The sequence below is a fragment of the Plutella xylostella genome, chromosome 29 (genome assembly GCF_932276165.1).
Source record: "Plutella xylostella chromosome 29, ilPluXylo3.1, whole genome shotgun sequence".
NCBI classification, from domain to species: domain Eukaryota; kingdom Metazoa; phylum Arthropoda; class Insecta; order Lepidoptera; family Plutellidae; genus Plutella; species Plutella xylostella.
This window is the reverse complement of record NC_064009.1, coordinates 8,403,606-8,430,532: the sequence shown is the minus strand read 5'-3', so window position 1 is coordinate 8,430,532 and position 26,927 is coordinate 8,403,606. Positions and strand designations below refer to the sequence as shown.

The 26,927-nt window shown below is 40.7% G+C and overlaps 1 protein-coding gene across 12 annotated transcripts; it reads left to right on the top strand.

Moving 5' to 3' along the window:
* The first annotated feature begins 6,283 nt into the window (after nt 1-6,283).
* LOC105382264 (mucin-19) lies at nt 6,284-19,969 on the top strand. Of its 12 annotated transcripts, XM_048631872.1 has the most exons (26): nt 6,284-6,403; nt 7,289-7,336; nt 7,482-7,556; nt 8,125-8,172; nt 8,293-8,319; nt 8,650-8,688; nt 9,076-9,141; nt 9,229-10,100; nt 10,189-10,407; nt 10,591-10,758; nt 11,090-11,413; nt 11,812-12,015; nt 12,260-12,397; nt 12,651-13,530; nt 13,567-13,614; nt 13,651-13,901; nt 14,052-14,276; nt 14,805-15,044; nt 15,233-16,709; nt 17,022-17,125; nt 17,504-17,656; nt 17,774-18,992; nt 19,108-19,137; nt 19,229-19,276; nt 19,467-19,514; nt 19,862-19,969. In XM_048631872.1, the coding sequence occupies exons 1-26, from the start codon at nt 6,346-6,348 to the stop codon at nt 19,876-19,878; spliced, it is 7,026 nt and encodes a 2,341-aa protein (XP_048487829.1). In that variant the 5' UTR covers nt 6,284-6,345; the 3' UTR covers nt 19,879-19,969. The 12 variants fall into 12 exon arrangements, with proteins under 12 accessions (XP_048487829.1, XP_048487827.1, XP_048487828.1 ...); XM_048631870.1 differs by having other exon boundaries at nt 13,567-13,901; XM_048631871.1 differs by having other exon boundaries at nt 12,651-13,614.
* Nucleotides 19,970-26,927: the final 6,958 nt, after the last annotated feature.

Sequence of the window (26,927 nt, the reverse complement as noted above, 5' to 3'; positions counted from 1 at the left end):
ACTACTTTCGATTTTATTAAAACATAGCTAGGTAAACGACTATACTTACTTAACTATAAATACTTCCCGGTAATCGAACCCCAGACTTTCGCACTAACTAATTTGCACTCCCATACTGGAAAACAAAGCCATTACTTTGCAACAAACATGAAGAGTGCTCGTTAATGTATAATGCAAGTCCATTAGAAGAAAAGTAACTTATTGCGCTATTTTATGCACTATTTACTTTTCTAATACTGTAGAAGGGTTGCACCCAGTTAAACTTAAGTGTTTTAAAGTTCTACGGATGCCAAATGAATATGCATGAATTGAAATATCTGTACAGCTGTACCTTAAATATATTTATTTATTTATTTATTTGATACTTTATTGCACAAATATGAAATATAAGTGTACAAAAGGTGGACTTAATGCTAAAAGCATTTTCTACCAGCCAACCTACAGGAGGTACAGAAAAACTAGTAGAAAGGTGCAACAAAAAGAAAAAAAGAAAAAGTAGTTACTAAATTGAAAAAGCAAAAACAAAATAAAGTCACTTGATAATTAACTTAATAGATATACATAAAATATACATACTATAAATTACTAATAATACTCAGTCAGCGCCTGACAAATGATTTGTACTAAGGCAATACTTTCACCACGGTAAAAAACGCTAGTCTAGCTTGTCTTACTTACTTAAAAATCGACTCCATTGTATTCTGAATGCCAAAATATATCGTACTAAAAGATCGCATTAACCGTCAATAATTAAGTTAACAAGACAGATTTATCGATTCACTCAAAATATATCGATTCAGTTGAAATGGTATCGATTGTATGCATCGGGTGCGACCACTGACTGATCGTAACTCGAATTCTTATCTAGATGCCTGGGTCCAATTTTTTTCAGTTTATAACAATAATATGTTAATACAATACAGTATTTAAATAGGATTTAATGAATAAACAGGTAAAAAAAGAAAACTGTATTGACATTTCAAAAAATGGTCATCACGACCCATCTCTTCCCGGAGGACCCGGACTCTTTGAAGGACGGGTTTCAGGCCTAGTCCACCACGCTGGACTAGTGCGGGTTGGTGGACCCCAACACAAGCAAGCTTGTGCTGAGAGAGTTGTCATGTAGTTAAGTGATAGTCAGATGTTTCCAAGCCGCCCGAAGGCCTCTGACTAGGCTTGACGACTGCTACCGAAGCAGCAACCGGGACCCACGGCTTAACGTGCCGTCCGAAGGACGGGAGCGTCCAGAAAAGAACCACTTGAAATCGGTCACCCATCCAATGGCTGACCGTGCCAGTTGTTGCTGTTACCAATCTCAGTGATCAGTTACGATCACTGAAGCCCGCTCGACTACGGACGCTTCAAAAAGGGTTTAATGGAAATTAACTCCTATGATTTTAAATATTTATTTTCATTTTGATACTGAGTTCTCTTGAGGTTGGCTGATTCATTTGGTAAACTATTATGAAGACAAGAATATTATGACCTCATATTAGTATGAAACAAACTAAATTCACCGAAATAGACCTAAATAACTGCACCACATTAATATTGAAACCCTCGCCAGGATTACAGATATTACAAGCAAATTATTCCAAACCTGACACAATTTTTTCATAACTGTATCACAGAGCTTATTATAAAATGCCTCGACACCCGGCCAAAATCACGTTAAATAAAGTAACCGCATTATGTAATGATAGGTACGGTTCCGTTCCGAAACTCTGCTCGTAAATTCACCGGCAGTTTGACTGATGACAGCTGTCATTAGGCGAACCATTACGTTCCCGAACGAATTTCACTTAACTTCTTTATAATTTAAATGCGATTTCCGAACGTGACTCTGACACCACGCTGCGGACGTGGCCGAGGCGGGCTCGGTACAGGGCTATACAGGGGGCTTCAGATTTGGTTAATTAGGTTAGATCTGATATTAAGGTCAAGAAAACTACACATACCTAGGTACAAACATAATTGAATGTACCTAAAGAAAAAATCATTTATTTCGAAGACACACAGAAATTACCTACACAAAAATAAGTTTAAAATAATAATAAAAAATAACGAAAAATAAGCGGGAGTATTGCTTTCCGGCGCTGAAAAGTGTGTCTACATGACTGTGTGTGTAGCTTTTGTAGCCAAACTAAATAATCGATCTTTGAAATATCATTTGATTATAATTATATTAAGACAATTACATAAAAAAATTACCACAGGATTAATTTGTAAAAAAAAAACATTATACCCACATTTCAAATTCGTGAAAAAGTTCTCCAAAGTTGCGGTAACAGCATAATGGTCGTATATTTTTCACTAATCAATCTCCATAACGGAAACTTCAGTAAGTAATCACAGCTTTAGTTTTATTTTAGGATTCTAATGAACTGAGAGCACATGAACAAAACGAAGAAAGAAAATTAGCAATAATTTGGCATAAGAAGCACTATATTTTTTATTTATGGGTTTTTTGTAATTTAACACTGTATTTAAGCTACAAAAATCAATCAACCTGTACACAATAAAATCGGAAAGTGTTCCCAAAGTACGTAATTGAAATTAAATAGAGGTCTACTGAAATCTGGCAATATTATAATGAGCTGTAATTCAACGTTCAATAATGTTGTTAAATAACACGTAGTAATCATGTATAAATTACATGCGCGATACATATATCGGGGTAAATTTTGGCCTTATCGGCATTCATTTAAGAGATTTACGATGCGATTCACCTACGTCCCTGGAAATTGTTCCTCAAGGAATACACTCACGGGCAATGAAAAGGTTCCACTGAGAAAAGCACCAAATTACTTCTAAACAGAAAAGGCTATCTTAATGCCGTCTGCAACATTGAAGTACATTTAACAGAGCATCAGGATATAACTAACTACAATCGGTTATATTTTGTTCCAATTTAAAATTAAATCTTTGAAAAAAATGGGGTTGTTTGTTCTTGGGATTTTGTGAGTGGAACTTTTTTCATTTCCCGGCAGTGTAAATCTGTTTGTAATATGGACAGAAATCTAGTTGAAGTGTCACTGCAGGTACTGATGTTTGAGAAACTTCAAGTCGTTTCATAACGCTAAGAGTAACAATATGCTTCTACTTTTCACCTGTTTGGTGTGGCGGCGCAGTTACGATAAAACCTAACCACGCTGTTACATAAAGAACTGAAAAAAAATATTTTACTTCTGTCTGTGTGAGAAGAATGCAAGACAGTGATAATAATAATATTATTATTTAATGTCATCAGTTTGAAGTTTTTACCCCTCTGAAATAACTTGCACAAGATAAAAGAGGAACACACCCTACTGACTTTGTGCTGTGAGACGGTCATCAAGACACATTAAGGTTAATATTGCGTTTTGATCGAAAATCGATTTAAATGTACCGATGAAAGCATCGATTCCGATCGATAAAGTTTAAAGTTGCTATTATACAACGCGCGTGTGAACTAATTAGCTATTTTGGTTCAGTTTTGAAGTGAATTGAAAAATATTACATTTTCTTTTAGACGTATTATTTTATTTATTTAAGATGGATTGCACGGACAGATAAGAAATAGATGAGCTGAAAAGGTTACACTTAAGGTTATTCTCCCACCATATTAAGAAGAGGATTAACGCGTTTTTCCAACTATCATATTTTTCGAATTGTGTCCCTTTATTACTCTGAGTGCGATGTATTGGAGAACAATTCGGCAATATTGCCAACCAACCTTATTCTGAGAATCCAAAATATTATATGAGTGATGTTTAATACCCGCACTTCTTTCAAAATAATGCACAAAGGATCTTTATTTACTTAGGTGTCAAGACTACTCAAGACCATTGTTTTGCTCTATTTTATAGCCTAACTGCTTCTGTCATCGCGTACTAAAATATTGGCATCTATAAATTTATATCTGTTTAAACAGATGCTTTTGTTATAGGTATATTTGAAAACGTACGTTAATAGTAAAATAAACATGATTATTTGTATCGTTTTGTTTATTGTTTATTGTTCATTTATTTATAATATTTCTTAATAATATCGTATTTCGTAATACCGCTTCTGAAGAAAATATTTGCTCAATGCACCGGACATATTTTATGTAAACACCTACTAAGAAGGATTCAGTAGCGAGAGCGATAGCAAGTATGAAATTTTCATGAAGTCTAGATGCTGCTACCTAATGCAAAAAAAATAGAAAAGTCGGCAAACCGCAATCCTCATCCAAACTAATATTCTAAATGCGAAAGTAACTGTGTATGTCTGTCTGTTACTCTTTCACGCCAAAACTACGGATTTTAATGAAATTTGGTATAATGGTCTAGACCCTGAGAAAGAACACAGGCTACTTTTATCCCGGAATTCCCACGGGAAAACTTAAGGCGAAGCGAAGCTCGCGGGAACATCTAGTAATCCATAAAATTACAAGTGATAGAAAAGCAGTTTTCACTATGAACCCTAAAGTTAAAACTACAGGTAGTAATAATAATTTCAACGTGTAGTTATTCATTCTTTTTACTGCCCGGCAATTTATAGAAGGCTTACTGCAATTATAATATACAGAATAATTGATCATAATTCTAGACGTTAATTATAATAAAAAAACAGACCGATGTGTTTGAGGTAGTTTTCTCGTTAACTACGACGAGTAAGTGGTGACAAATTGCTCTATTAACTTAATATAACCATTAGGTACAAGCTATTATAATTTTCACTTTATGTGTGAACCGAGACATTAATTGTTATAAGAAAATGCTGTAACCTGTTTGATTAAGCTCTTTATTAACAGGATCAGGGTAGTTACAGCATTAGTAAATAATTTACACATGGATGTTGAACCAGGATGTAGATCTAGATATGACTCCTAGGATGTTTTAGGTTTTCCTTCTTTCCATCATCATTATCATCACAACCCATCACGTCCCCACTGCTGGGGCACGGGTCTCCTTATAATGAAGGAAAGGTTTAGGCCTATTCCACCAGGCGGGCCCAGTGCGGGTTGGTGGACCTCAACACTATTAATATTATTATTAGTATAAAATGCTGTATCATACCCTAAACCTAATAATTTACATTTATTTATTGACTCAACTCCTACGCAGCAAGCTTGTGCTGAGAGAGGGTAAGTATAGTCCACCATAAATTAATGAAATTGATACTAAGAATAAATGAACTTACAAGACATTCACAATTTCTATGTAAGTTCACCTAATTATAAGAAGAACACTCACATCTTGTACTAATGTACTCCCTTGCGGGGTAGGCAGAGGTGCATTGCTGCACCCACCTGCACCAAATTATAAATAACCTTAATAAAAATAAAATAAGTAGCCAAAACGCCTGCCACCGGCCTTACCCGCCGAAACTAAACTCATTAAATATTCAATTTTAATGATGTCTAATGATAAATGAGTTGGGCAGGAAAATTGATATCATTAAAGTGCTCCCGAGTTGCTCTACATAGTGATTAATGATGGAGGAAGGAATGCTCAAATAAATGATAAATGGTCCTTGCACCAAACTAATTTGCTTTCGGAGTCTGTACCTTGATTATGTACCCGATTCACCGTCCGTAAGTACAAAGTACTGAAGTACCTACCAACCAAATTCATTTAAAATTATCCTTAATACATTTTTACTTCTTCACTGGAACAATTTTTTTTGGACAAATGATTATTTATTTTGTGCCGACGGCTCGGTTTGTTTTCAGCCAGGCCTATGTCGGACCTCTGTTCACTAACCTACCGTCTAGTCTAGGTACCTGTAAAAGCACCGTTTTAGCAAACGTTTGGTTACCATTTATTGACTATATAATTATACTCTATTCAGTCTATACCTACTATAATTTTGGATGTAATGTTAGTTTTTGCATATGGCTTTGTGAAAAAGACTCTGCTATTATTATAGCTTTTATCCTTAGCTAATTATAATAGTAGGGTATTAGTCAGGATGATCTACCGATCTTTGAGTGTGACCCAAAACAGATTCATTTGAAATCAAAGTAACATAGCTGAACAATGACTTTAGAAACACCTACATCTAAATTTTCTATAAATAAAATGTGTTAGGTTTTTTAAACCAACAGTAGAGTAGGTACTTAGCGATACATAAGACCCTTATAATTTTCTTGAAAACAGTAAAACACATTTTCGATGAAATTTAAATGATTAATTACTTTTAAACAAAATATTGTTATGGTACATTTGGCGTCATTGTTTCTTTTGTTTGATGGTCATTTAATTTAATTAATAGGGAACATATTTGTTCAGTTGCTCTGAAATATTAGTATAAATAGTTGACAAATTTGATGGCAAACCAAAGCCGCTTTGGTCTCCAAGGTATCAACTTGAAGTCAAAATGTGGTGTCTTCATTTCGTCGCCGTTCTGGCGGCATTTGGACTTCTGGCTCCAGCTTGTAAGTTTACCTCTTGTTATCTTTCCTTCTATAGCTTTCTTTCTTGGAATTTGGAATATCAAGCCATAAATACACTTTTATAGAATAGCTATTTATTAGAATTAAAATGCCTTTGGACTATGTAGATTTAAGGGTATACATAAAAAGTTTAATTAACCGCCAATTCAAGAAAATTGTAGATTCTGCTAAAAGCGGATTTCCCAAAACGGATAGCCAACTTAGGTTTTCATGCTAAATAATATTTTTAGAACCTACTTTCTAATACCTACATAATTTTTCTCATACGTTTAGTCTAGATGATTGAAAAAACTTTATGAATGGCAGTTTCTCACTGATATAAAAATTACTTCTAGATTAAATATACCATCTCCCGCTCTTTTTGTCTTTTCGTAGTCTTAGGGCCTGTTTCACAATGTCTGGTTAGTGGTTACCTGTCGGATAAAATACATGCTGTCACTCTCTGTCATTATTTTTTAGACAGTGACAGTATGTATTTTATCCGACAGGTAGCCACTAACCAGACATTGTGGAACAGGCCCTTAGGCTAATACTAGTCTAATTCAGAAAATAATACCATATCATACTGTCATAGATTCTCTACCATGTTACATATTTGAAAAAATTGTAAATAGGTACCTAATTACCTTTATCAGCACAAACTTGCTTGCGTTGCGGTCCACTAATCCGCACGGGGCCTGCGTGGCGGACTAGGCCTAAAAAACAAGGACTCCCAAGGATTTCTCAAGGACCCGTCCCCCATCAGTGGGGATGTGATGGGTTGTGATGATGATGTTTTAAGCTTATTAATAACTGTGCATTATGACTGTATGAACTGATACGAGTATTTATTTGATACAAGTTGACTATTTTTATTTTGTTTTTCAGATTCTAATGTTATAGTTAGGGACGATGGAAACCAATTCCAGGATGAAGGTAAATAATATTGAAATAATGTTGTGTTACTTGTGATCAAATGGGTATAAAATACATAGTTTACATCATACATAATAAGTAACTTTTCGAAACATATTAGACGTATCTGTAGATAATGATCATGATTTTTCAACATTTGTTACAGATAGTCAAAGACAAGTTATAAGTAAAAATAATTACCAACGTTATTCCCAAACCAATGCTGGAAACTATGACCAGGGTATGTTATCTAAATTCAAAATTTTACTACCAGCAGGGCGATCACGAACAATATAGAATCGAATGCGAGTGCGACTAGTGGCAACTTGACAGCACTTTCGAACACTTTTTACCTATAAAATTGACAGTTGTCGCACTCGCATTCGATTCTATACGTTAGCTCGAATTTTCGTGATACGGGTACTGATTTCGGGAATTTTTTGGCATTTTTTAAGAAGATTCCTTGTATAATTCCAGTGACAGTTCACAATTTTTCAAATTTCTCACAAATGTTATTGCGAAATCTGTGTCAATTAATTACATAATTATTTTATACTATTTGTCTCATACTTGAAAAATTGGACATAAATAATAAAATTTATAGAATTTCTTTATGGAATGTCTTTAACCGTAAAACACTAAACGGGTCTATAGCGTCACAGGAAACATCTAAGCTGAAATGAGGTATTCTGATTTACAAAGTAAAAAGAATAGGTAGTAAGTAAGTATATAAAAATATTGTCAGGCAAACTTAAAATTTTTGTGATTTTTAACTTTCATGGATTTAACGTAAACATTTTATTTTTCAGGATACAACCAAAGGAATGAAAACAATGGTCAACAACAATATGTCAATAGTTAGTAGATTATAATTTTATTCATAATACTTGAACGTTATTTATGTAAAGGTAGTTTTATAAAAGATAATAAAATTCAATAATTATTTATGATATTAAAATGTTCTGCATTTTTTTCAGGACCACGATACAGCCAGCAACAAGGAGGTAAATTAATTTAATACCTGTACCCTGGTCTTTCAAAAAAGGGAATATTAGGCCAAACTCAGGGGCTCTTGTAGTCATTTTAAACAACTTTATTTCTACGACTAGATTCTTAAATATTTCTTGTCACGTAAATTCTACTGAGGGAGGTGATATTTCTTTCGTAAGTCAATGACCAATTCAATGTTGTTTCGGGATGACCCTGTGAATCACTACCTTTCAGTTTTCCATACTACTTTTGCTACACCCTGTAGATACCGTTTGTTAATAATCTTTTTTGAACCCAAAACATAATATTTTATAGCAATACTTCAAGACGTAAATTGTTTACAGGACCAGTAGTTATTCAAAGGAGTACAGGTGGAAGATCAGGTAACTATATACACAAGATCACATACTGTCAAACGAAGAGAAAAAACAAATAAGCACAAAGACATGGCCTGAATAGAATAGAATAGACATGGCCGGAAGCAGAAGAGTAGAATACTAAAAAAACATTTAAACACAATCTGCAACCGTTTGGCGAAAGAACTAAATTTAAATTAAAAGTTAAAATAAGTAATGGTGAACATACAAACTACGAGAAATCGTTACAATCAGACAGAAAAATTCGATCGGTAGCGATAAATCGCTACGTAATAAAACTGTGCAGTTTTTATTAACAAACATTTACGATTTCTCTGTACCGTTCAAATTATGCAATCTGCTCGTAACAATTTATCGTAGCGTGTATGTCCACCGTAAGTAATTTTCTTACAGGATCTTCCTGGAACAGCGGACTGCCACCTCATCTTGTTGAATTTATGAAAAATCGTCTATACAGTTGTATGTTTATTTTTCATGGATACAAGAAATGAACTGCAAGATTTCAAATCAGCAAAGCATCACAAGTATATTTCATTTTCTTTTCAGCTCAAATTCGTCGTACTCAAAGACTTCAGAATAATCAAGCAACCCAGCAACAGCAAGTCGTAGTCCCCCAAAACCAAGTGCAGTACAGCTCTGCTCAAGCCAGTGCGCAATCAAGTGCGCAAAGTGGGACAGTTAGCACTACCAATGCTCAAGCTCAAGCTTACGCTGCCCAACAAGCTGAGGAAGCCGCCGAAAACAAATCCTTGGAAGAAGCAGAAGAATTGCTCTTGGAAGCTGAAGCTCAAGAAGAGCGTGCTCGTCAAATTGAACAGCAAGCGAGACAGGCGTTGCAAGCAGCTGAAATAGCCGAAGCAGAGGCCAACCAGAGGCTGATAGAAGCTGAGAGGAAGGAACAGCTAGCTTTGGCTAGAATACACCACCCGAGGGGACACTTGGCTCCACAGACCGTAACAGCGACTTCAACTGCTGAAGCTACAGCAGTCACGCAAACAACATCCGGTGCTCCCGTGCCTGTGCCAGCTGCCCCAGTAGTGCCAGTAGTGCCAGCAGCCCCAGCAGTCCCACTAGCACCAGTGCCAGCCCCCGCAGCTATTGTAGCAGCACCAGCACCAGTAGACTACGTCGGATCTCCAGTGTACTTCAACTCAGCACCTGACGCGTATAATGCAGCTCCAGTTTCAGAGTATTCTGAAGTTCCACAAGGACCAGTAGCTACAACCTCATACATATCAGAGGCATCTGTTGCACCAGTCGCACCATTGGCACCAGCTCCAGTTGACCAGCAGTACGCTTCAGCCACGTCATCATCTGTGGCACAAACCTCACAAGGACCAGCGTTGGCTCCAACCTCAGCTGGAGTTGCTCAAGCCACTGCCTCGGCCGCGTCAGCAGTTACTGTCGCCACCCAACAGGTACGTTTTATACGAGATTATATTTTTCTTATCTTCTGTCAGTGCTGTGAATTTTACCAACTTTATAATTATCATCAATTTTTTATAGGAACAGCAAGCCAACGCAGCATTCGCGCAAGCAAGGGCTGTAGTGCAGCAAGCATACAACAACTACGCTCAAGCTCAAGTGGCTCTTCAGCAAGCTCAGACTCAGGCTATCGCCGCTGCGCAGGCTGCTCAAGGACCCAATGGCAACGCAGCCGCAGCATTCGCCGCCGCTCAGGCCGCTCAAGTCGCTCAGAGCCAGTTCAACGATGCCGCCGTTCAGGTAAGCATTTAACTAAGCTATCATTCATTCATTATAATCATGTGGTACCTATGCCTCTATAATCGTCTTCTACTGGATAATGGACATAGACAGCACCCAAAAGAATCACAATACTATGCCCTTACCATTATCTTTATGAGGCATAAAACAAAGCAGATACAATAATATATTTTTCTCGATCAGCTCCAACAAGCCGAAGAAGCGTACGCCCAAGCCCAAGCCGCCCAACAACAGGCCGCCCAGTCCGCTGCCGCCGCCCTCGCTGCCCAGCAGCAGGCGCAGGCGCTCGCCGCCAGCGAGGCCGCCGCCGAGCAAGCCGCCGCCAACGCCGCCGCCGCCGCTTCTGCACAGGTAATGTAGTATTATGTTACAAAAGGGAAAATAGACCAATATATTTTGGCGGTCTCCTATCTACTTGTTCAGATGACGATCAACAGATGGCGCTCGAAACTCAATACACAAAACATGTATGGAAACGAAGCAATTTACTACGAAATCCTACATCGCGGTATCGAAGGTTGTCAGCTACACTGCGATAAATATATATTCCCAACGCTACACCTCCCGGCCAGGTCGGAGGATCCTCCCTTTGCATGGGGATGCGCTATGCGCTACCACTTCTTGCATCTCCATAATGTTTTAGAATATTATTTGTCAATGTAATAAAACAATATTTTTGCAGGCCGTAGCAAACAACAACGCCGCACAAGCACAGGCAGCAGCCACCGCCACCGCCGCCGCGGCCACCAACGCAGCCAACGCCGTCACCGCAGCCAACGCTGCTAATGAGCAAGCTAACGCTAACGCAGCGGCTGCCGCAAGCGCCGTCGCAGCTCAACAGCAAAACCTGAGCCAAGCTCAAGCCGCCGTCGTTGCGTCAACCCAGCAAGCCCAAGCCATCGCCACCGCTGCAGCAGCATCACAAGCGCAACAGCAAGCCGCCGTGGCCGCAGCTCAACAAGCTGTCTCTACCGCAGCAGCCGGAGTTAACGCTGCTGGTACACAGGTAAACAAAACTTCTGCATTATCTATAATAGAACAAAACTCAACAATATTGTGACAAAACCACTACAATATTGTAACTACAACATACACTCACGCCTTGTGCTAATGTACTCCCTTGCAGGGTAGGCAGAGGTACATTGCTCCACCCACTTTTCGCCAGAGCGTTATGTTAGTCCCAATGTAAAAGGGGGCGGGCCTATTGCCATTTTACGGGCACATCCAAGACCCGAGAACAAATATCTGTATTTAAACAAATATCTGCCCCAGCCGGGAATCGAAAACTACGCCATTCGGTGGAATATATATATTGTGACTAAATGACTTAAAATTCATTTTTGGTATATTTCTTCATTTGCTAACTTTTAATATTTATATATACCTATATTATTATTTTTTCAGTTGAACCAAGCCAACGCCGGTCTTTCGGCAGCATTAGCCCAAGTGAGACAAGCGCAAGCAGCATTGCAGCAAGCACAACAAGCCGCCCAGCAAGCCAACGCCGACGCCGCCGCCGCCGCCGCCACCAACAGTCAAGCCGCAGCTCTTGCCGCCGACCAAGCTGCGCAGAATGCCGCTTACGGTGTCTACGTTGCTCAAAATCAGGTAGATATTTCTTTGAATAGTTAAATAAATATGGTTTTGGTAGTTTTCTTGACAATAAAGTTACTCTGATAACGTACTATGCACTTTTGTACCTTGTAAAACTATCTACATAACCAATAGTCAATGTTTGAATAGGCATTTTGTGAGTTTGACGAGGTAAAAATGTGTACAGCTACTTATGCAGCTGACTGTTCACACCGCAGACCCTAAAAGAATCGTTTCTAATTTGTTTCATTCACAACAGTTGCAACAAGCCGAGCAAGCATACCAAGCAGCATTGGCAGCTCAGCAGCAAGCCACGGCCGTAGCGCAGGCCGCGCAGTCCGCCCAGCAGCAAGCCGCCAGCCAAGCAGCCGCGGCTCAGTCTGCTGCAACAGCACAGGTATACCATATGATTATAAGTAATCGTAATGTACATTTGATGGCAATAAAAAATATTTGATTTGATAAAAGCTTTATGAAGCTACGACCTTAGTAGAGGTATAGGGTACTCGTATTTGTTTAGTTAATCGATTTTTTGGAAACAATTAGACGTTGTTGAGAATGTGTTTTGAAATTGCGTTATATTTGTATTTATACCCAGTAAAATAATAGTGTCAGTAATTGTATTAAACTTTTTTTTACTATAATTTTAGGCACAACAAGTCGCCTTAGCTCAAGCTGCGGCAGAAGTTGCTCAAGAACAGGCTACTGCTCAAGCTGCATCTGCAGCAGCAGCTAACCAACAAGCTGTTGCAAACGCACAGGCAGCCGCCAGCGCTCAGATTCAAGCCGCTAATGCTCAAGCTGAAGCCAGTGCTCAAGCTGTAGCTGCTGCTAACCAAGCCGCAACCACTCAAGCCGCAGTCAATGCAGCCAACGCAGCAAATGCAGCGGACGCCGCCGCTGCTGCACAAGCAGCAGCCGCTGCTCAAGCAGCTAACATTCAAGCCACAACCAACGCTCAAGCAGCCGCTATTGCTCAAGCCGCAATCGATGCCGCTAACGCAGCTAACGCAGCCAACGCAGCCAACGCAGCCAACGCAGCCAACGCAGCCAACGCAGCCAACGCAGCCAACGCAGCCAACGCAGCCAGCGCAGCCAACGCAGCCAACGCAGCCAACGCAGCCAATGCAGCTAGCGCAGCCAATGCAGCTAGCGCAGCCAACGCAGCCAACGCAGCCAACGCAGCCAACGCAATTAACGCAGCAAACGCCCAAACTGCAGCTAACGCTCAAGCAGCCAACGCTCAAGCGGCAGCCACTGCTGAAGCAAACGCCGAAGCAGCTGCATTGGCATCTGCCACGTCTGCATTCCCTGGATTACTCCAATTTCTGCAAAGCCTTGGATATGGTCCGGCATCAGCACCAGGCTCACTAGTTTTGCCAAGTTTACCAGCGGCACCGGTGGTTGCACCCACTTCATCTGCTGCTACATCAATATCATCTGCAACTGCTCCAGGCTACCCCGGTGCTCCAGTTTCTGCGTCTACTACATCTAAATCAACATCTTTGACCAGTGCACCTGCTGGCCCAGGCGCACCTGCTGCCCCAGGTGCACCTGCTGCCCCAGGAGCACCAGTGACTACATCTACTGCAACTACATCAACATCTACAACCAGTGTTGCCCCAGTAGCAGGAGTTGCCCCAGTAGCAGGAGTTGCCCCAGGAGCAGGAGTTGCCCCAGTAGCAGGAGTTGCCCCAGTAGCAGGAGTTGCCCCAGTAGCAGGAGTAGCCCCAGGAGCAGGAGTTGCCCCAGGAGCAGGAGTTGCCCCAGTAGCAGGAGTAGCCCCAGGAGCAGGAGTTGCCCCAGGAGCAGGAGTTGCCCCAGTAGCAGGAGTTGCCCCAGGTGGCTCGTCTGCAGCCGTAGCTGCAAGCTCCGCTGCCATCGCTGCCGCTATTGCACAGGTAAATTAGACCTTCCTATTGCAATAATTAATTATTGCATTGCTTATTTTATTCACATGTTCACAATAATGTATACAACTACAAAGCTACAAATAAGTTTATCTTAGAAATTTTTCGCGTCGTATTAATCAAATGACGTATGTTTAATAGGAAAATAATGCTGCTCAAGTGCTGGCCCAAGCTGAAGCTAACGAACAGCAAGCTCAAGCAGTTTACCAAGCCGCTATCACTGCTCTTCACCAAGCCCAAGCGGCAGCGCAAGCCGCATTCGCCGCCACCCAGCAGCCGAATGGAACAGCAGACATCACTGCTCTGAACGCTGCTCTTCAAGCTATTCAAACTGCCAACAACAATGTCAACAATGCTTCAGTACAGGTATGAATAACATGTTACCGTTGTATAAAGGTTGGGTTAGGAGCATCTAACAACAACAAGCGCTTACTGTATCAATGGCAGAACAACTAGCAAGCGGTTTTACTGTATAAATGGCAGATTTCTTGCTGTTACTAACGAACTTCACAAAAAATCAAAAGTAGTTTTAAATAACCAAATACGAATATTTTTGGAAATATACAGTCTTTTTATCTAAATTTAAAGACGGAAGATACCTATAAACCTTTAACTTATAAAAAAATCCTAATCCTAACTTCCTACATAACTAATATTATAAATGCGAAAGTGACTGTATGTCTGTCTGTTACGGTTTCACGCCAAAACTGAACGGATTTGAATGAAATTTGGTATACAGGTGGTATAGACCCTGAGAAAGAACATAGGCTACTTTTTTATCGCGAAATTCCCACGGGAAATCTTTTTAAGGCGAAGCGAAGCTCGCGGGAACAACTAGTAATATAATAGGTATATTATGGTGTAGAAAGTTTATCAAATTCAATGACTTTGCAGTTACATCAAGCACACCAAGCCTTAGCCCAGGCTCGCGTTGTGCAACGTCAAGCACAAACTGCTGTGATGAACGCTGTGTCCCTGCAAAAGCAAGCCGAACACAAGGCCGCGGCATCCCAAGCTGCTGCCGCCGCCGCCGCTACCGCAGCCAGCCAGCAAGCCGCCGCCACCGCCACCGCTCAAGCCCAAGCCGCACAGGCTCAAGCTCAAGCAGCTGCACAAGCTAACGCGGCAGCTCAGGTAAACTTTTAAAATTAGTTATCATCATCGTAAAATGAGCAAGAATCAAGGGTGACCATCTCCACTCTAATTTTTGTCACCAAACACGATTTAGTTTTTTTTTTAATACAATAATGTTCATTGTTTACTAGAGGTATAATGAGAAATAAAAAATTACGTATTTAACATAGTAGAACTTCCGTCAACAGGCCGAGCAAATCGCCCAAGCTGATGCACAAGCCACAGCAGCTACTCTGGCGGCTGAACAGAACGCCGCTGCTGCTGCCACCGCTAACACCTCAGCCTCCGCTGGTGGTCTACAAGGATTCTTGGACTACCTTCAATCACTAGGATTCGGCGGATCAGCTGGAGCCAATGCTGCGGCCGGAACTGCCACAAGTCAGGGTACAGCGGGAGCGCCAGGATCACTGGGTGGTCTCTACGGAACCCAAGGCGCACCAGGAACCGTTCTTGGAGCGAATGGATTGGGAGGTGTTAACGGATTGGGAGGTGTTAACGGATTGGGCGGTGTAGGAGGACCAAACGGATTGGGAGGCGTTGGAGGAACTAACGGGTTAGGAGGCGTTGGAGCAGCTAACGGATTGGGAGGCCTTGGAAACGTTAATGGACTGGGAGGCTCTGGAGGTCTTGCAGGCCTTAATGGATTGGGAGGCGTTTCAGGGGTTAATGGATTGGGAAGCCTTTTAGGCCTTAACGGATTGGGAGGCGTTGGAGGAGCAAATGGATTGACAGGCGTTGTAGGAGCTAATGGCTTGGGAGGCCTTGGAGGCATTAATGCTGCATTAGGATTGACTGGCGGAGTAAATGGTGCATTGGAAAATATTGGAGGGTTGAACGCTGGAGGAGAATTGTCAGCCCTTGCAGGATTAAACCTTGGCGGTGTTGGTCTTGATGGCCTTAGCGGCATTGCAGGACTTGATGGTCTTACAGACCTTGTTGGCTTGGGAGGAGCTAATGATCTTTCAGGCCTTGGAAACCAAGGAGGAGTTAATGGTCTTGCCGGCCTTTTAGGCCTGAGTGCTAACGGAGCAAATGGAGGTGCTTTAACAATTGGAGCATTGGGTGGTGCGGCTGGTGGCCAGAATGTCCCGGTACCCACACAAACAGTTGCATCTCAAAGCACTGCAGGATCAACAGTTGTTTCTCAAGGACCAGGAGCGGTTGTTCCCGCAACAACAGGAGCAGCGCCTCTTGTAAATGATACACCAGCACAAGGAGGACTTTCAGGACTTTTGGCCTACTTGAGCTCATTGGGTCTACCGATCCCGGCATCATTGACCGCTGCAATTAACACATCTGGAGTAGCCCCTCTGCCTTTGACTCCAGCACCGGTCGCCCAGGGAGTTACCCCAGGAGTTACACCAGTACCAGTTGCCCCTGGAGCAACACCAGTACCTGTTTCCCCTGCTGTTTTACCAGTTCCTGGAATAGGACCAACATTTTTGAACCCTGGAGTTGCCCCAGCACCACCTGCCCCTGGTGCTTTACCCGTTCCTGGAACTGGACAAACATTTGTGAACCCTGGAGCACTTCCAGCACCTGTTGCCCCTGGAGTAGTCCCAGCACCACTTGCCCCTGTAGGAGCACCATTGCCACTTACCCAAGGAGTGGCTCCAGCACCAGTTGCCCCTGGACTAACCCCAGCACCAGTTGCCCCAGTAACAAGTAAGCACAAATGCATTCTTATATGTTTTAATTTTTATCAAAACAAGGCCACTAAAAAAAATCAAGTTAATTCTATAAAAACTGAAATATGAATTAAATACCTATTTAAAAAAATATTTATATAGTATATTTTGCTTGCAACTAGGACTATTGATGATAAATTATATCCAAATTTAGCCATCGAGACACCGTCGCGATTTGTATCGACGCGTCGATATAAAAACTAAATGAGCATTACTGCTTGGAATAACGTCAGTGCTAAGAGCAGTAGCATTGAACGGTTCTTTTACAGTATTCTCTTGATTGCTGCAGGTACTTCAGCTACTTCAGCCTCGACTGTAACCTCAGCTGGACCAACCGGCATCAGCGCAGCCACCGCCGCCGCCGCCGCCCAAGTCAGGCAGGCTGTTGCAGCTGTAAGTATTTATATTCAACGTGAAATTGAGTCACTGAAATTGCCCTTGCCAGATGTTCTATTATCCTGATTTTTTCTATTAATGTGCTATTAATAAAGAGACATTTCTGTAGACCGCTTTACACCTCTTTAAGTACGTTAAAAAAAACTTTTCGTTCTATGGTTCTAGGTTTTTATTTTGAAGCCGTTATTATATGATTATTATTCTGAGTTTAACATTTTGGTGACATGTGATTATTTTATAATTTACCAATAATTTACACTTTTATACGTGTAACACGCAATTAAATCATAATATAATAATTTTCCATGTGTGACGATCACGAAAATCAAAGTTTACAAAAATAACGCAAAAATAAACGTTTTTATTCACTTGAAGGAACGCATAGCAGCAGCGCAAGTGGCGTCTGCCCAGGCCGTGGTCCGACAGGCCGCGGCGGCGTGCTCCGCGGCAGTGGTCGCAGCCCAGGCCGCCACCACCGCAGCAGCGCTTGAAGCAGCTCAAACCGGCTACATCACCGCTGTTGACCAGGTAAAATGTACACTTGATGGCAATAAAATATTTGATTTGATTTCATAAAACTACTTTCAGTTTCAGATCCATTGCCGTATTGCAAAGAAAATAAATGTAACATTATTTTACTTGCAGTATCACCAAGCCCAAACGAACCTGGCTCAGGCTCAAGCTACACTGCGTCAGGCAGCAGCAGCAGTCACAGCAGCAGTCACCAGTCAACTGCAAGCCTCAGCTCAGGCCTCAAGCGTAGCGCAAGCAGCAGCCAACGGAGCCGCCGCGGCCACCGCCATCCAGACCGACGCAGGGATCCAATCCAGCGTACAACAACTAGAGGCCAATGCGTCTGCTCAAGCCCAAGCAAGCGCCCAGCAAGCGGCTGCGGCAGCAACTGCTGAGGCGGCGGCAGAGACAGCTTTCGAACAGGCCACCGCGGCCGCTGCCGCCCAAGCAGCCGCCCAGAACGCAGCCAACCAAGCTGCAGCCAATGCCGCGGCCCAGGCCGCCACCACGGCCGCTGGACAGGCTGCCGTCGCACAAGCCCAGTCTACAGCTTCTGGACTATCTGCAGGAGGAGCTTACCCAGGAGTATCAGGAGCTTACACGGGAGCTCCAGGCACTTACGGAACAACACAAGGAGCTTACCCAGGAGCTGCAGGAGCTCTCGCTGGAGCAAACGCATACACCAGCTCTGTGCCCAGTGCATTCCCGGGAGCGGCCGTGCCCGGTGCACCTGCCCTCGCACCAGGAGCAGTAGGCAATGACTACCCATCAATTCTACCTTCTTTCGATGAGTACTTCAACGGCGGCGCCGCGTCTCTCTACCCTGGAGCGGGCTACCCCGGTACCGCAGGGATCGGAGGAGCCGGCTACCCAGGCTACTCTCTATATCCTGGCTCTGCCTACCCTGGTGCCAACACTGCCGCTGGATCCGCATCCTCCGCAGCCACCACTACTGGAGCAGGCTACCCGGGAGCACCTGGTACCGCTACATCCGCCGCCACTACTGCTACCACTGTTGGTGCCCCTGGTGCGCCCGCTGGATCCCCAGGTTTTGCCTACCCAGGAGCTCCTGGTACCACTGCATCAACAGCCACTGCTGCTTCTGCTGCTGCCACTTCTGGAGCACCAGCAGGCTACCCAGGAGCACCAGCAGGCTACCCAGGAGCACCTGCCACAGCTGCATCCGCCGCCACTGCCACTACCACTTCTGGTGCCGGCTACACAGGACCAGCCTACCCTGGAGCGTCTACAGCCGCCGCTGGATCCACCGCCACCACTAGTGCTGGTTACCCAGGAGCCGGAAGTGCTTATGCTTCTGCAAACTCATCTGCTGCAAGTCAGACCACTTCAGGTAACTTACAAATTTTGAGAGTTATTAACATCATTAGGTACAATTCTGTTATGATCAAAGTTTTCAGTTCAGTGAAGCAAAGTATTTTATTAACATTTTTTTTAACTATTTTCAGGTGTACCTCAGGTCTCATACGGATTATCAGGTAAATTGACTGAAAATTCACCTTTTTCAGATAGATACCTTACTTTACATGGAGCATAATTTTATTAATGACATATTGTTTTTCTTTACAGAGTCACCTGAACAATGTACTTTGGTTATCATCAAGACTTGCAATACAGGTAATCATTACTATTATTTATTAAACATAAAACCTTTGATATGCAATGTTTATAATTATGAGTTGTTTTTAATTATGTCCTTCAATTCTATTATACAGAACTCCAAACAATCAATCAATAGTAAATAGAATGTACTTAAGTATACATAAATTACTTTATATTTCATAAACTATTTTTTTATCTTTTTCAGTAACCAACGCTGACGGAACACAGAATACTCAATGCACCACCAGAACCGGTAAGGACACTACTCCTTGTACCTACTTATTATGTTACATACACAAACGAGTTTCAGTTAGTTCCTGAAAATCGACCACCTATACCGTTGATAATATCGCTTTTGGGCGTACAATTGTATGATACATAGCAAACTGTGCCCCTATCGCGATGTCAAAACGAAATAACATTTACAAAGTAATAAGTGCCAAATTCAATACATTTTGAATACGAATGGTTTTGAAAAAAGTTTGCGATAAGTATGGTCACTGACTTGGTATCGCTATCATCTTTATCTATAAACGTAAGGTCCTATTATAATAACAGAACGATTTTTAATTTAATTCAATTTTTTTGTTTTATTTTCAGAACCGATCGGCGCCTGAGCTCAGCAAAACACGAACTGAAAACGAATTTATAATGTGCCAAATTAAATTGATATATATAAATAAAAATGTTTTAATGTAAAAGCTTGAACACTTCTTTTATTTGTAAGACAAACAACAGAGGCTAACTTAATTATTATTTATAGCATAGTTATAGGTAGGTACATACATATAAGTAGTGGAATGTGCAAGTGTATTTTAGGGCCAAAATTATTGAGATTGCTAGCAGCAATCTGACCAAGAAACGATAATGTGGTTAGCCAAAGTATTTCCAAAGACGGTACCGTATCTTAGGCACTAGATGACCATAGGTCTACCGGCCAGGGGCACACATTCGTCTGTTGGGCACTTGCCATTGTTGGACACAGCTGAAAAGCTGTCCGACACCCATATTACAGGCTTGCCGTGTGTGGGATGTCCCCATATAATTATTAATTATTCACTAGCTCTTTATAAACGGGCAGTAAATAAGTAATAATTTGCCGCTCAGTTAAGAGACGTCTAAAACCAAATGTCAAGATTTATTGGCATTTTATTACTGAGTGGTCTCAATAAATATTTATATCTTAGCTCCTGCTGATATGTTTGCAAATAAAAAACCGTCAATACTCACTTTTATTACCTTAGCAGTAAGAACGACTGACAAGGCAAAGGAACCGTGCCGTCGTCAACATCGTATCGTATGCAGTATGTATTTACTGGACCAAGTAGGGATGTTCTACTTTTTCCAATAAGCTAATAGGTTATTCAGTAAGATCTGTTTGCACGTATTAGGAGACGTTATCATACTGGTTGTAATTAATATGAATTAATGAGTATCAGAATGAGGCGGAAAATGTAACAACATTCTAAGATTCTACATCTAGATACTCGTAGATCAAGATTCAAGATAGTACGTAGGTACTAAGGTTCTATTAACTAATCGTTTAACACTTCTTAATAAGAAATTAGTAATGTATTCCGCAGTAAATAATGTATACGATTAGATTCGATCGAGTCCACATTTTTCTATTTTTTTTTTAATGTTTTCTAGCTGTAGGTACATTTGCACTAGGATAGGTTGCGACGCGTATCGCCGTTTTGGAATGAGTACAATGATGACAATGTACGATGTTTTTCCTCACGGCAAGAGCACGTGGTATAATTGTAAACAAATTCCTTAATTGAAAATAATTCATTGCTTTGTTGACGACCGAATGGCGTAGTGGTTAGTGACCCTGACTACTGAGCCGAAGGTCCCGGGTTCGATTCCCGGCTGGGGCAGATATTTGTATAAACACAGATATTTGTGCTCGGGTCTTGGATGTGCCCGTAAAATGGCAACAGGCCCGCCCCCTATTACATTGGGACTAACATAACACTCTGGCGAAAAGTGGGTGCAGCAATGCACCTCTGCCTACCCCGCAAGGGAGTTCATTATTACAAGGCGTGAGTGTGTGTGTGTGTGTGTGTCATTGCTTTGTTTTAGGATTTGAACAGATGACTACTGGATTGAGAGTCGAGCTCTTATCCATTACTCCATCACGGTCTATTTAAGATAAACCTACCTATACAAATTTTATAAAATAATAGGCGATACAACTTTACCGTAACTAAAGCGAGTCTCCCACAATTTTAGCTAAGTAAACATTTTTACCGAAGCTACCACAGTCTAGGACGGATAAGGTAAACAGGTTGAATCATGGTCTAGACTTTAACCTTTGTGCAATTTAAAACAGATCTGCCAGCGGAACTCTGGGAAGTATAAGGAAGCATTTTGGATATGGCAGGTCGTGGATTGTGTTATGTAGTAATCACTTTTTCACTGCGTGATGTTAAGTTGGAGAAACTCGTTTAACGAACCCTTAGACAAGTAGCTGATTAATGGCTGGATGAAGAAGGACGAAGAAGGAGCAGTTTTATCAGTCAGTCATGGAATTCTTCAAGTTTCAAACAAACTATTTGCAAACTTAAATCGCCACATACAGGGTGTTGCAAAAAGTGTAGACTAGGGCGGTCATTCTGAACAACTTATTTTCTACGAGTTTTTTACCTCCTTTCGGCTTAGTATAACCTTTTTGCAACACCCTGTATTACGACTAAGTTCCTGTTTAACTTAAGAATAGAAAACTGAAAACAAAAGCTTGTTAAACCTAGGTCTACAAGGTGTTTCAAAAGTGGTACAGTAAGTAGTCTGCCACTAAATACCGTATCCAAACATAGGTACATTTTGTGGTTCCCGAAGGCTTGTTGTAGTTCGTGAGAAATAGGATACTCGTGAACCGTTCCACCAGTTTAGGCAACGGCCAATCGTTGATATCAACCACGGTTATGATTGCCGATCGTCGCGGGCGCATCAAATAGGTCGCCGTCGCAAGCTTTCAGGAAAAAAAATGTACCTTTATAGTAAAAGTCTGGGCCGTATATGTGTATGCGATGTTATTCTAAATGATTTTTGGAAAACAAAGGATAAGTCTGAAGCTTGGCCAGCCCTCTAGCTTCATGTTGCCATACCTTGACGATACCTATAAAATATAATACATCTTATATTATGCTAACTTATAATAATATGTTATAGGTATTTGTGCAATAAATTATTGAATAAATCAATACATCAGCGTCTGTTTTTAACCAGTCTGAATTAGAGAAGCATGTTCATCGCTGAGATATAATAATAATATCCGTTATATACATACATATGCACTCACGACTATAATCCCCGAAGGGGTAGTCAGAGGTGGCTCACAAGCGAGCCACCCACCTTTTTTATACATACACAAATGTATATTATATTATACTCATCGCATAGATTTTCATGTTCATGTCACTGTAGAAATGAGAGAATACGCAGAAGCCGACTGCGGTAGTCTTTATTCAAGGAACGTAATGTCTTTATTTTACGATGACCATAATTTAATCCATATAAGTGACCACCTAAATAGGTGCTTTTAGCACGCAGTAGGTAGACAGGATATAATACGATTCTGACACGAACTTTCAGAGAAACCTTGAATTAAGTCAACGAGACTTGATCTATATAAAAAGCGGGGAAATCACATAATAATAGTGCGCGGTTAAATCGATATGATAATGTAAAAATGAAGCAATAACAGTTTTGGTGGTACCAAGCGGTCCGTTTTCGATGCACCGCATAAAATTTTATGCCCTATTTATGGGAGCGATGCGGGGAACAAGCGGAAGCGAAAGCGGGAGTTACAGACATTTCATAACTTTATTTAAATATGATTTTTTCTTAAATTTATTAATTTTACGATATAACTAAATCTTTCTTCTGTTTCTAAACATAACCTTAGGAGCACCATAACAGTCTATCCTCGGTCCCTGTGATCCCGCCACTACCAGCCACTTGTCTTAGATTAATCTGGCCCTGTAGCACAGGGCGATAATAAGACATGACAAAAGTTCTCGGTCGCGCTCACTCTTGAGGCTGCGCGATGTGAGTGACAGCGATGCAAAACTTTTGTCACGTCTTAAATACCTACGCCCCGTACTAGCCCTTCTGGTGGGCTTAAATGAATCTTACGCTAACTTAATGTAACGCATGTGCCTGCTGCCGCTACAATGTTCGTTATCATCGTAGATACGATTCAACAACCTCATTATATCCCGATTCGTCACAAATACGGCGCTGTGATTGGTAGAACGCACATTTTACCCTGTATCAGCCGTTTGGTCTCAAACAAGAAGCCGTGTAGGAAACCCGCTGAATTCTCGTCGCATGGCCCCCGCCCCGCGATGCTCAAAGGATCTGCCCTTGCGCTCCTTTATTACCACGCTACCATCGAATCATGTATAAGTTGTCCAAATTAAGTGTCATAAATGTTAACGTATGCCATAACGCTTAACGTGGGAATGAAATAGGCACTTACAACAAACCCGATGTAGGTTTTGGTAAACGAATTGTGCGAAATGAGATTGAGCGTTCTCGAATCTTGAATTTGGAATTTTCGAGCGATTCGCGATGGTTTAGTGTTCGACGGTCTTGATTCGAATTACGCGGGAATTGTGGGATACCTATGGTTGGAGTTAAGTACTAACAAGTGTATGACTGTGTTACATAGTACTGTTATGAAAAATCGCAATTAAGTACTTATTTATAACTAGCTGTTGCCCGCGAGCTTCGCTTCGCCTTAAAATTATTTTGCCGTGGACGACTCCCGAACTACCTACCCAATAACATGCCATGGTGGTATTAAATTAGATGAAAATTGACAAATAAGTACGAAGATACTTGACTAAAAATGATTTTCATGACTTCATTGAGCAAAGACTTGTATAGCAATGGCAGAATAGTAATTTATAAATGTTTAATTTCAAGCATCTAACTTATGCAGTTTTGGTTTTTTTCATACTACTTATTTTTTTTCACTTTAACTCCCATTTTTCAAAACAAAACCATAACTTTACTAAGGTGTGCAGACATGTTAGATTGAAAACATCTAGGTATCTTGCAATATCCTATTGTAACTAAGCTTTACGGCTGTTTTAACAGCATGCAGATTTCATCACGCACGTGGCACGTGGGATAGCACGCCATTTTCCCGCATCTCGTGTGCATATTCCACGCGTTACAATGAATACTTGTATGAACGCGTGCGGGGAAATCCCACGTGCGTGATCAAATCCGCATGCTGTTAAAAACAGCCTAAGTTAATGCCGAATTTCAACCGCTAACTCCGGTTTTTGTGGGAAAATACGGTACCTAAGCTACGTCCCTTCCAAATTTCAAGTGCCTACGCTACGTTTAGCCTGTGCGTGTCAGTCATGGGAATTCCGTATAGAAAATCTCTGCACATTTTTCCTAAAACACCTACGTAATAAGTTTCATGGTTTTATCTTCAAAAATGACGCATAAGAACCAAATGACAATGAATGAAACCTCATATTGAAAAGTACAGTCGTTTATTGGGTTGTTTTCGAGGACCTTAAAAATTTCTGAAAATACATACAAACTATAAGTACATTAGCTAAAATCAAACCATACCGCGATCTATATCCGATCCGACAACGCCATCTAGGAGCGGACATAGCTACTATATAAACACCCATAAAACTTTCAACCCCTATATTACACCCACACACTGGGTTTTTTTTTAAATGCTAATTAATATTTTTTTGTGATTATGTAGTGCCTAAATACAAAATATAATGTTTTTATCTTCAAAAATGACGAACTTCATACAAAATATGAACCCCTATTTCATCCACTCACAGATCGAAGTTTCAAAAACGCTAGAACAAAATGTTTAATTATTGCTCATCAAGTGCTTAAATATAAAGTTTATTTAAAAAAAAGATCTACCCCGGCCGGGAATCGAACCCGGGACCTTCGGCATAGCAGTCAGGGTCACTAACCACTACGCCAGATTTTTATCTTTTAAAATTAAGTATTCGCATACAACTTTTAACCCCCCCTTTTAACCCCTTACAACCTCCGTTTCGCAATAAAAAGTAGCCTATGTTCTTTCTCAGGGTCTAGACCATATAAATACCAAATTTCATTCAAATCCGTTCAGTAGTTTTGGCGTGAAAGAGTAACAGACAGACAGACAGACAGTTCCGGATATAACCAACAGATGGCACTAAAAGCGCAATACAGAGAGCTTGTATGGAACCGAGGCCAATTAATATGAAGATCCTACATCGCGGTATTAAAGTTTTTCAGTTGTCTGAAATAAATACAAAACCTAATATGTTAAATCTATTCTATAGTAGGAGAGTCAGACAGTGACTTTCGCATTTATAATATTAGTTAGGATTCTCGTATTGTCCTATGTTAAGAGAGTTCTCAGCTAAAATCGCTAACTTTTATTAAATGTTAAATGGACAAAAAGGACTTTTTATTATAAATACTGTAGTAGACACAGTAAAGTTCAGATTGCAACATAATTAAATTGAAGAACTCATCTACCTCCTATAATAAATTAATTGCTTGCACCGTAAACTAGGTCAAATTTCACACTAGTTAAAAATATCGACAGGACCTCCAAAGTGCGCGATACATCAACCGATTTCGACCCATAAATCTATCCGAATCGAATCGATGCCAAAAAAGAATCGATGAATCGCCCCCACATCTCGAGACACCGCTTGATTGTAAAATGTTATTGTCCGTGCAAATATTTTGTCTCACTTTCCCTTCATTTTTAATCGAAAAACATAAACATGTAATGATGTAATTGAATATCATTTTTATGCGGTATTTATTTTGAATTATTTGCTTCTGATTACTTTAAAACGACACGGTTTATTAACGGTCGTACAAAACGGTGCTATAATTAAAAGTAATTGTACATTAAATCATATTTTTTGTTTATAGCCGCGAGTGCCTTGAGCCACGGAAGACACCAGTAAAGAAGAGTGGCCCTTTTTGGGCGGTTTAAATGGCTTTCAACCAAAAATTGGGTTGGCTAAATATTTTCAGGATTTTTTGTCTGCTCCCGTATTTCATTTGTCAGGTACTAAAAGTGAATGATACAAATTTATCACTGATGAAAGCTTTATCATAGTATTAGGTCGTAACTCTAGGTCTCTTTAGTCGTTGCTCTTGAACCTAGAAGGTGTATTATTATCGCTGTATTAGGAAAGGAAGCTATTTCAATTTGATAGGTAGCTTCAATGCCCCCTCCTAGCTCCGCGACCTATCACGTGAGTACAATTATTGAACAGTGAAAAGTCGGTGGCTCCTTTGCAAGTTTCAAACATGCTCTAATTATGAAAGTTACTTAGTATATCGGGTACATTGACCTACCGTCAGGCAACTCACTGATAAAAATCCACTCAGTAACCCATATCAAGTGTTTCCAAATAATTACACACCTATTGTATCTCTCATTAAATAATAATATATATATATATATCATATTCGATTTCTTCAGCGTACTTACTAAGAGTTTAAAGTCGTTTTACAAAAAACAAAAAAGTATCGTTACCATACCGTAATATTGCAGCGTCACTAGTTTTAACTGATTTAATAAGAGTTTGATCTCTTATAAACGATGCGTTCTCAATAGGCCATGTCAGGTTTATAATATAGATGCTCCATATTT